We start from the raw sequence: 11,875 nt of genomic DNA, 5'->3' as shown, positions 1-11,875 counted from the left end.
GATAGGATATCTTACTCTACGCTGGCAAGCACTTGTCGCCTTTTATGCCATTACTACGTTTTCATAGATTTGTATTAGTAACTAACCAGTACTCCTAATAATACGATAAGAAATCCGTACATTTTATCTTGACAACGAAATATAGTGGACAGTGGAAACGGAGTAAAATACGTTTCTACGCGGACTTACGCGAAAACGACAAACCTAATCCTCGAGAAACACGTGTCGCGATCAAGCATGGAGAACTTACCTGTTTTCGTGGCGAACGAAACATCCTTTGGATGATTGGTCTTGATAGCGTTCATCCGTCTGTTCTGAGGTCCCATGCCGCCAGTGCAGCCGACCCCGGGCGTCTGTCCAAGGCCAGGGGCTAGAGCACCGGATCCCGATGTAGGTCCACCCGACTGCATGTGCTGTTGGGTGCATCCCGGTGGCCCCATAGTGCCTGCAACCCCGGCCGCTCCCAACGGCGCACCCAGAGTCCGTACTCTCGGCTGTTCGACCGGAATTACACGGCGTCTCTTCTTCGGTAGCTTGGCTCGCGCCTGCGTGTGACTGTAATACATCGCAAAGTTGCTGACGATCACGGGCACCGGCAGGGCGATCGTGAGGACACCGGCAAGGGCGCACAGCGCGCCGACGAACATCCCTATGTAGGTTTTCGGCACCATGTCCCCGTAACCGACGGTGGTCATCGTGACCAGAGCCCACCACAATCCCAATGGTATGCTCTTGAAATCATTCTTCGGATTGTACTGGGTACGTTCCGCGTAATAGACCAAACTGGCGAAGATCACGATGCCAAGGACCAAGAAGAAGACCAACAAGGTCAATTCTTTGGCGGATGCGCGGAACGTCTGGATGAGGATCTTCAGGCCGGACGAATGACGGGTTAGCTTGAACAGTCTCATGATACGTATGATGCTCAAGAACTCGAGTATATCGGCGTTCTCCAGATGCGAGGCGAAACGCTGTAGCCCCAGGTCGATGTAGAAACTGACGGTAGCTACCATGTCGATCACGTTGACCGAGCTCTTGATGAACACGCACCGGTTCGGGCTCGCGGTAATCCGTATTAGAAACTCGAGAGTAAACCAGGCGTTGCACACGCACTCGATGTAGAAAAAGAAGTCGTGAGCGTTCGTATGCGTTTTATCCACCGCCCAGGAGCTGCCGTTCCCCGTGTTCACCGATCGGTTCACGATCACCGGCACGCGCATGTCCGGATGCGTCTTCAGGCAGAACGACAAGATCGAGATGCAGATGAACAGGACCGAGACTATGCTGATCACCTGTGGAGCATTTCGAATAATTTGATTAGAGGTGGATTGATCGTCAGGTTCGAGTTTGCATTGTGTTAGAGAATTGCTCGAGACATTTATCATCGTATCAAAATTTCTTCTCGTAGACGATCGTAACAAACGCATCATCCATATCATACTACGATCAAAGATATAATTGAAAATACCCACTTCTCTAGGGTATTCCAAACAGAACCCTAAAACTAAACGCAAACACTTCCAACAAATTGATCGGCGATAAAAGGATAAAGAAACGAAGAGTCGAGGACGTGATTCGAATCCCTGCTATCACTCGCGAAGAAGATATCAACGCATGACTAAAGTTTCAGAATTGCTTTTCATTATGAGCGTCAGAACGTGGACAATGTTAGACGAAAATCTGAATAGGCCATAAAATGTCTGGAGGGATCACGTCGAATCATGAAACTGAGATTATCGCGGGGATCGCCTAGAGGAGTACTAACGCACGACTAACTTTTATAGAAAATCCTGTTACCGTGGTTCCACCGTGTTTTGTTCTTTGTAACGACGTTAAAAGTTACGCGCTGTTGCGTGATCAGTACGTTCTTACCTCTACGATCGATTTTCTTCGGCAACAGCTTTTAACGTCGCTACGAAACAAGTAGTTACGCTAACCTTCGATACGAACGAGAATTTACGTCGATGACTCTTTTTTGAATGTGGCCGATATTAACGGAGGCTATAGACGATCCATTCTGTCACGCAGCGATTTAACGCGTTGGTGATACACGAACATTAGAGTTATTCTACAAAATGTCTGAAAATTTGACTGGTTAATCATAATTAAACGAAAAAAAAGACAATCTATACTCGTGTTAAATAAAATTCCTATCGGAGATAATAACAAGCTGGATAAATTATCGCACGATTCATTTTATGCTACCTTTGTGTTTCTTTGTACGACGTAATGCTACGTATTGTGATCTAAAATAATCACCGTGTTCCTGAGAAACGAACTGAGAAAGGTATTGTAATAATTTCACGTCAACTTCACGTGGACAGGATAATAGAATTGGAGGCGAAAGACGATAATAGTTGAAAGGGATCGTACAGAGAACACAGGTAAGACGAGATGAAACGAAAATAAAGCCGGGAGAAAAGTAATATGAAAAGTAAATTCCAACTACCAATTCCTGGATGTACTTTAATCGCTTCTTTGCCGTTGAGTTAGTTCCTCTTTTTATCATAAATAATTTCGATAACCGACGGAGCGAGAGATATCCTTGAGAATATCCTGCGACGATGACGCGCACTAGAAAGATCGTGAATTATTATTAACTTTGATTAAAAGTTTTACGGTTATAGAATTTCAGCACAACGTACAAATTCACAATTTTTCTACAGCCAATTGTCATTTCGCCGCTCGATTTAATTACTTGTCTTTATTAACAACGAACGAACAAAGATCAAGGATGCCTTTAGCCGAAACGGAAAACGTTTATTGAGATCTTTCTTTTCCATTCCGTGAATACTATCTGGTCTTACAATTGCGAAGCCGGAATCCAACCTGTACAGAAATTTTATTCCTTTTGGATCATGAATCGCGTATTGGAAACCCGATAGAAGTTTATTATCGTGTACAACTTTTTCATTGAACGTAAACCTGTTTACAGCGGAGTTCTGTCGTTTTGACAGCAGCGTACGACAGTTGAAAGTTTTCAGTTTGATCCACTTCTTCGTTTTCTCGCTCTTTGTCATAAACAGCAACAGGGGGAAAATAAATGAAAAGCTGTTTTTACGATGGAACTTTCAGAAGACGTAACAATGTGCCACTGCTTTATTAACCACGTTTAGCTACTTGAGCGTTTCACGAGAATTAAGATACGTGTTTCTTCGTAGTAGTTCTCTTATTCCTAGTTTTATAAATCGCCTGTGAATATTTAAACAGATTTTATTACGATTTTTATTTAACACGAATGACATATAGCGTAGACATTTGTGCAAAAAGACGTTTCATTATAATAAAGCAACAATTTTTATACAAAATATAACGGAGTCGACTGTTTAATACATGATAGAAGATAATGGCTAGCTTCTGCTATAAATTTTAACCTTATTTATAGTTCGTTGTTGTGTATATTTTACGAACTACGTTTCTTGGTTAACCACGAGCGAAGTATGTTTAAACTTCTTACCCCGAAGTTTCTGTCAAACAAGTTGCCGTCAAACTTTTGACAGCTACCTAACATAATAACAGGACCTGACAAAACCAGTTCCTTTTTCCTTTTCTTCGTGTATTTATATACTAAAACTCGCGCTTAATAACAAATCTTCGTTTCAATCTGAAATTCGATAACAAATAAAATATTTAAATCCTATTTGTTCGTTGAAACGAGAACAAGATCGAAACGGGTGTATAAACTAGAACACCGTAACACGGTTAGCCCTTAACTGCAAGCTTTAACACCTTTTTCGATGGCACCGAACGCTTTTAATGTAACATTTAATCAATTAATTGCTTTCACTTGGAAATTTAAAGCTACATTGAAAACGCATTGATTACTATCTCTACGTTATGTATCGATGTTATTAAAATTACGTATTATTCGAAATATCGATATACCGTACGTTTACACATTGCAACATGTTTATCTAATACGATTAAAGTCGTTAAAGTTTAATTCCAGCGCTAACTAAAATTCTGTTCCAATCGGTGTAGTTCTATCGTATTGTCCATCTTGTCTAGAGAAAACAAATGTATACACATGAAAAATATACAAAATATACAAAATATACAAAATACAAGTATACGAACCTTGGCTGCCAGCGAGGAATAGGGTTCGTCGAACAGCGACCACATCTGGGGCTTGAGCTTTTGCCACCACGTGAGAGTGCCCTCGTAATATGCCTCCTCGAAACCGAACTTCCTTGCCAGTTCCTCGTCGGTCGGCTTCTCGGTATCGAGGTCCAACCTGTCGAGGACTGTCAGCGTTTCCTGCGTGTCCCGATGCTAGAAGAGCGGGTCGGGGTGGAAGAGAGGAAGGATGCAACAACGATCGTTATTCGTACCTGCGAAACTCTCTCGTTCTCTCGAAGGTGCGTATTTTTTTTTTTTTTTTTTTTTTTTTGTTCGTGCTTTTCCTCGGGACACACATAAAAAAGCGCGTGCAAAGCGTACGTGAATGTCCACATATCGAAAGAAGAAAGTCATTCCAAATTTCAGCTACGACTAAATTCTAGCTGGTTTCGAAACTCACGATCACACCGTATGTTACATCTCGTTATTTCTAATTTACGTTATTCCTGTTGCTATTACGTTCTCGTCCGTAATTCGTATTATGCGTGGCTGGAAAGTTGCTGCTACACGTTTCGAATACCGAAACGTGTAATTGGAAATACTAATAGGTGAACGGTTATCGGAGAGGAAGCGACAGGAGAAAGAATGCCGCACAGTCAGAAATAAGGTTTGCAGCCCAGAACTTAAATCGACTACGGCATTATTGTTCTATCTGGCATAGACGTGTCTCGACTGTTCCAAACAATACATCCAAACAATCTATTTGTAGATATACGACAAGTTTGGCCAATGGCGAAAATACGTGTGCCCTATTTTTCACGTCACGTCACGTCACGTCACGGACGGTAGTCCCATTCCAGTGGAAACCAATCAGGCCGACGTTCCTTTCGCTAGCGAAGTTTCCAGCCACGGAATATGCATGTATCTCATGGCGGTGAAAAGGACCGACGAAAGCATCGTGGTCTCGAGTTACCCCACGTGGCGCATTTGTTCTGGCTGCCACGTGAAATTGCCGGTTTCATAGGGTAAATGACACTGCGCTCTGACTTCTCGCGGCTCTCCGAGTATTCTTCGGCACGCTTCCAACCAACCCACCGGTTTCCTGGATTCCTTTGTGCGAAGGAGTCCCTGGACGATTTCGCGTAGCTCTGAATCATCGTGTTATTATACGGCCGTGTGTTTCTTTATTGGGCGGCGACGACTCGAGGGACGAACTCGACACTCGGAGACAATGGAGAGATGATTCTTATAAAGTATCGTTTGTTCGAGCTTTCGCTTTCTTATTGCTAATTTGATGCCCCGCTTTTGTTCGCCAACAGATTGGGGGAGTACAGATCGTTTCGCGGAATTGGTTGTATATAACGTGCAGGATTTTGCCGAAAGAAAACGAGAGAATTATGACCGAGATTGTGTTTGAATGAATATACGAGGCTTTTATTAGATTTATCATTGACCTTTTCGGTGCTGGGTACTCTAGGCACGATCCTATCAACGACGATATTCGTTACGATCGTTGATACAGGATAAGACTGTGGATGTTTCTGCGAATTCATACGCGTTTTACCCTCTTTCGGACCAACGATGCTTTCTCCTCGAGCAGACCCTAATGAAACAAGATCGCTTCGAAACCAGCATCGTCTTTACAGGCATTATACAGCATTCGCTCTCACATCGAAGTCACTTGCGTTTCGTCTAATTCCTAGAAATTCACGATACCGTATTTTATTGCTGATAAAATGAAATATCTCTTTGCTCTATAAAGGATGAATACGTCAATCTATAAACTGCTCTTTTGTTCCGGTATTTCTTTTTAATTCGATTCTCATTTGATGCGATGACGATGACGATCCAACCTTAATAGAGCAACTAGCCTGCGACTATAGTAAATTCTTCCAGAAATTGGACGTATAACAAATGCAAGTAACAATGCGCGATCGAAGCACGAGAATTAAAGTCGTCCAATTCCCTTGCTTCGAATTTCCATACGCAAACATTCATTGTAGCTCACAACTAGCAGCACATTTGAATGATAGGAGGAGGATTTCCCAAGGGGACACATGATTTCATCAGTTTCCTCTTTCACCTGGCGGATCATCGGTCCACGCTCCTATTACCGGCTGATAAACAAACTGTCAAAACGGGTCGTCCCCTAATCAGAATCTTTTTTAATTACGAAATTCGAAATTAATAGAGACGAATGAATTCCAGTCAGGCTGCTTTTAACTCTTGCAAATGTGAATGCTACCGATTCTTAATTTAAACAGAAACGAAGATAAGGGACAAGTAAAGAATTACGCTCGAAAGATCGACGATCCGACCTCGGTCAACGTGTTAAGGATTGCCCGGATCGACGCAAAATACTCGAAGCTGCCAAGTTTACGCGTGTGATCGCATCGAAGCGCGAACTTTCACGCTCATCCATCGTTTAGCATACAGGCGTCGTATTAGCAAAAATTTCCTGTGCGAGCAAACTCGGAAGCTGCTATCCTTTGTTACACCGTCACGAAGAAGCTTTTTGTCATTTTATTACGAGTATTTCGCGTTGATTATGGGAATCCTTCGCAATTCGATAAATCAAGGGACGAGATTAACTTGGACCAGGCAAATAGAGTTGCACGAGCCATGTTTCACCGCATCGTTCAATGAACTCGCCCATTGGGATTCGCACCTTCGTCTCATGATTAATCCTAATCACCGGGAAATTCGATGCCGCTTTTTTCGGCCGGCCTCGTTTCGTCGGGTTCCAACGGGAATTCGATTATAATCGCTGCTCGTTTGCACGCCGCGGTTATCGACGAGATTGTTTACGTTAATTGAGCGGAACCGATCGACGTTCTAATCGGAACCGACCTCGCCTGTCTTTTTTTCGAATCGTCCAGTCAACGACTTTGGCGATAGATTCGAGTGATCTTGTGTTATTTATGTTAGTTATATTTGCGAGCATTCGAAACTAACGGTCTACTCTTTGAATATGAATTAAATTGCTTGCTTTACGAACGTAGATTTCTTGGCTATCTTTATTCGATTTCATAGTTTCGAGGGTGGACGACATTGGAAATTTTACTCGTTTAAAAGTTCAGAGATTGTAGCTTTTACCGATCCTAATTTTTGCTTTGAGATTTACCGTACGATACTGTACTAAACAATTTCAATTAAACTTTGGTTAATCTGACACGTACATCTGTTTGTATAATTCTTTATATATTAATTTGAAACACCGTGCACGAAAAAGCCAATAATTTGCCGGTTGTTATACTTGTTTTTGCGTCAAAACGGCTTTGCGGCTTCGCGAATTTGAACTGTTCCCTGCAGCGGAAGCGCGTTGGCGGCTAATTCCATCGTAACGAAAGGATTAAACTTCTGGATTAAATTCATTAATTCTAACAACTTCTTCCGATATTCTGATACTCGTTTAAAATTCGAAACGTTTTAATGTAAAAGTAATCTAAAAAACTGTAGCAGGAATTTCTTCGTGGAAACAGAAGACGCAACGCAAAAGCTTCTTATTTACAATAGCTCCGTGGATTCGTTCTATGGCCTTAATCGAGCACGAAGATCGATAAATTCGTTTCACAGTTTCCTATTAAATTTTCCATAATTCACGTTTCATTTCTGTTCTCGGCTTTACGAGTTACGACCGTATCGGATTACTGCTTGGCAACAAAGAAATTATCGTCTGAACGGATATTATTCGGTCTTCATCGGTATTTACGCGCCTCTTTCGCGGATCACTAGAAATTTCTGAATTAATTGGGAAATCTCACGGGCACCGGATGTTTACACCGCAAAACTGAAATCAATCGGCCAAGAAGATTTCATATTCTAACCATGGAATGGTTAAACGTTCAATCGTTTCTCAAATATTGATATCATAAATTATGATAAGAACAGATTCAATGGATGATAACAGCTCGTAAGATGCAAACTCTACGACAGCTTTTCGTACATGCAGAGCAACCCGAGGCAAGTAGGGAGAAAACACCGGATAACGGAATAATCGAATTGGCAAACACGGACGTGCAATTCCAGGAATATTTCTGAGGTACCATTACTACTTTGAAGCTAATTGGACGCTGATTGACAATTTGGATAATGTACAATGTACGAGAGACTCGTGGAATGGTATGCTACGATTGTGGCGAGCAGCATTTGAATATTACTGCAGGCTTGTCGTTACTGGATTTTGGCGAATGCGATATATCAGAACCGGAAACCGTGAAGGACGTATATACACGACCCCGATTAGAAGACGATATAGGGTACGCGATCGTGCAGTTAATCGACTAGAAACGCCCCTGTCGACATCGAAAATCCCTTTAGACGATCATTAAAATTGCCCACGACGTGTTCGTAAATTTTCGAACTCTGTTCTATCGCTTTTATACTCGCGATAGTCGCGAATTTTCACGTCGCAGAAAAGGACCTTATTGGACTACTTATGTAGTTACGTATTTTTGTATTTCATGTTAAAAAAATAATTAAATTAAAAAAATTAAAAAAATTAAAAAAATTAAAAAAATTAATTAAACAAATTTTTTTTATCAAAACTTTCTTTTCTCTATGGCTCCGAAGAATACAACTCTTTAAGCGCAAATATGTTAAAGAAAACGTGTCAGCGATTACATGGTAGTACAGCCTCGCTGGATTGTGGTGTTCGTTAACGATTGATTTTAACGTTGATTAATAATCTAACATTTATCGTATGTAACTTATTTTTGATTAATTTCTAGAATTATTATCAACTCATAGGCTGCTACACGTCCACTGATATCAGGCATTTTGCACGCGTGTCTTTGAAACGTCGCAACAGCCAGCTAAGAAGATCAGTTAGGTTTTTAAATATTTACGAAACAATGGAAAACTACGAGTAATTCGCCAGAGTTACACAGCATTCTTCGCTAAATTATCTTCTCGGATCTAATCTCGAGATTCACCGAATCTTGCCCCCGCAGCGCAATAGATCTACGGAACGCGTTTCAAATTTTCACAGAGACTCCCGCGATATTCTTCCGTTTCCCATAAAAATCCTTTCTCTTGGTCTCTTCTGCGCGATAATTTAATAGGTAACAATACAAAAATGGCTACACGTTTCCGTTATACGATCAGCTTGCTTACGAACGACGAATTTGCAAGTTTTCTACTGTAAAATTTAAAAACAATTCTTGGCAAAGCTAATGTTTCGCTCTTTCAGAGTACCCTAACTGATATTTGAAATTTAGACATTGTTAGTAAGTTTTAGATCGGGTCACGGTTCTAATATCTCTCCAAAACTTGATATTTGTACTTGTACTTTCATCAGAAATCGCGAAATAATGGAAACTGTTCCCGAGGATTGTCAATATTGTACGAACATTAACGACGCTTACGTTTCGACAACCATTTACAAATGAATTCCATTACTCTAATTAAATAATAAATTTATCCGGCGCACACATAAAGGTAACACTGTTTACGTACGTGTCGTATTACGAATGATGAGATTTTATCGTACTCGTAGCGACTCACAGATAATATCTTAATCTTCTATTGTCACGACAGCTGCATGTGCACACTCGTACTATAATGTGGTTGCCATGATTTATGGCCATGTGTGATGAAAATAATAATGTGCATATTATACGAATTATGTTTACTACTGTTGTTTTAACTACTTTATTTAAAAAACCACTATTTTAAGACACTATCTGAACGTGAGAATTTTATTCACAGATACCTGTTCGAATCAGTAGCTTTTTCAATATTTCAATAATTGGAAGACTCTATAAAAACAAAAAAAGGATACATGTGCATCTTTTTCCAGAAATGAAATACATACGCTAACAGCCAAAAGTTTACACTTATTTGTAGTAATTACTCCACATATAAATTACTGCTTCCAATTTTTCTATCGATAGTGTAATATCAACTCCTAACGTCCGATTCTTTCTCCCTTTGTTAACATTTATTTGCCTCGTTGCCCTGATACCTTCGAGAAACCTTCCACTCCATTATTTCGAAAAAAAGATCTACTGCCCGTGAAACAAATAGCCATATAAATTCCAGTGAAATATTCAGTGCCTCGGAAAAATCGCACCTTGTTACTTTATTTATATCCACCGTCACAAATCAATGGCGTTTAATCAAACCCCAAAGATGTCCTTTGCCCTGCGTTCTATAGGCGCCTTCACATAAATCTCTCGTTTCCCCTCATCTTTTTCTCCCGATACCCAACGACCAACACGGGTCGAATATGGTCAAAGCTGCAAATGGTCACCGTTTGGTCCAGACGTCGTAAATGGGTCAAGATGGATAATCTCACGGGATAAGGTTTGGAGACACTCAATGAACGAAGTCGAGGAGAAAGTAAGTTACTTCATAATATAAATCGAAAGTGAAACGAAGGGTGAGAGGCAAGAAAAAGAGGAACGACGACGAAACGGTTTCATTCAGAGAGGAAGAGAATAAATTTGTAATACTTCGGTCCATCGGTGAAGAAGTAAGATTCGCGAAGTTCAATGGTATGAAAACGAAAAAGAATATTTCCGATTTGCTGCAATTATGATAATCGAGTTACTATTCTTTGGAAACTTGCCCGACTGCTTACTTTTACGTTTCTCCTACTTTTTTCGCAAAAAAAAAAGAATGAAAGAAGAGAGAGAGAGAGAGGGAGGGAGGAAAAAATAGTACGACTTACGAAAAAGTAAAGCGATACGATAAATTCAATTTTGTTTCACAGTCGCATCGTATAATACAATTAATTACGTTTTGCCATGAGTCTGATATCGGTGTCACACGTTAATAGCGAGACGAAGGAAACAAAATGCAATTTATTCGATCGGTCCGTTTCATTTCCATACAACGATCGGTACGCATCGGTATTTCGTAGACCGGAAGAACGAAATTTCAACAGATTTTTCCTAGCTTTCGATTTTCTTTCGTACTTGCATCTTACGAATGTGCACGACAATGGATGCATCAATTCGCTCGCCTCGTACACGGTGTGCTAGTTTCCGCGAATCGATAATTGTGCGTGTACCGTAGAATTTAAAACGGAGAAAGGAACGAGAAGAATGTAAAAAACATGTAAGCGGGTCGAATCCATGTTAAATCTATCGTTTGGTAACATATTACAACGTTTCTGAGTAGATTAATTTCTGAATAATTTCCAAGGATGATTTTAAAATAATATTATTTGGTATTTTGTCTGGCTCGTAAAATTGTCGGAATGTTAAAGCGAACGAATTTCATCAGCAAATTAATACGATTGTCACTGATATTCGTAAAATCGATAGATATACACTGGTGAAATTGTGGAACAACGAATGGTGAAAAAATTTACAAATGGGACATCGCGATTTCATCGATGGAAATGATTCTTTTTTCATTATAAAAGTAGGAATTGTTCGATTCGACTGTCTCGTTGTTTTGCTGAATCAGTTGACCGAAATAACGACCACAGAGAGGAATAATTCATTATTTTATCTGTGTACGCGATTTTTCGCCTCCTTCAAAATTGTTAAGGGTATTAAATTAAATTCATCCGACAAATGGCGAATATTTAGAATCGTGTAAACGAAAATTTACACGATCGTGGTTCTGTGTCTAATTCTCGATTAAACGAGCGATAATACGATAAAACGAATAGGATACACGTCGATTATATTATACAAATTGCATTATACGAGCGGTGATTTTCTATGTACTGGTGTATGTACACTATTAATTAACGAACGATAGTATTATTAATGATTAAATAAAATCGATGACACTTGTGTCACATCGTTTGCGTAGTGCAATGCTTCGTATTTGCGATTATAGATCTAGATTGAATATAAAA

The 11,875-nt window shown here is 40.2% G+C and overlaps 2 protein-coding genes across 2 annotated transcripts in view; both read right to left on the bottom strand.

Moving 5' to 3' along the window:
- The window catches only part of LOC126872341 (PAT complex subunit CCDC47-like), a 151,305-nt gene that overhangs the window by 47,540 nt on the left and 91,890 nt on the right, over window positions 1-11,875 (bottom strand). The gene's annotated exons all lie outside the window — the stretch shown is intronic.
- Window positions 1-11,875, bottom strand: part of LOC126872346 (potassium voltage-gated channel protein Shaw-like) — a 43,889-nt gene that overhangs the window by 12,280 nt on the left and 19,734 nt on the right. The window contains exons 3-4 of the mRNA XM_050632195.1: window positions 4,078-4,272; window positions 251-1,292 (exon numbers count right to left, since the gene is read on the bottom strand). Of these exons, the coding sequence (XP_050488152.1) occupies window positions 251-1,292; window positions 4,078-4,272 (1,237 nt within the window). The remainder of the gene's footprint in view (window positions 1-250; window positions 1,293-4,077; window positions 4,273-11,875) is intronic.

This window comes from Bombus huntii, chromosome 13 (genome assembly GCF_024542735.1).
Source record: "Bombus huntii isolate Logan2020A chromosome 13, iyBomHunt1.1, whole genome shotgun sequence".
NCBI lineage: Eukaryota > Metazoa > Arthropoda > Insecta > Hymenoptera > Apidae > Bombus > Bombus huntii.
Note: the sequence above shows the minus strand (reverse complement) of the source record. Positions and strands in the feature narration are given on the sequence as shown.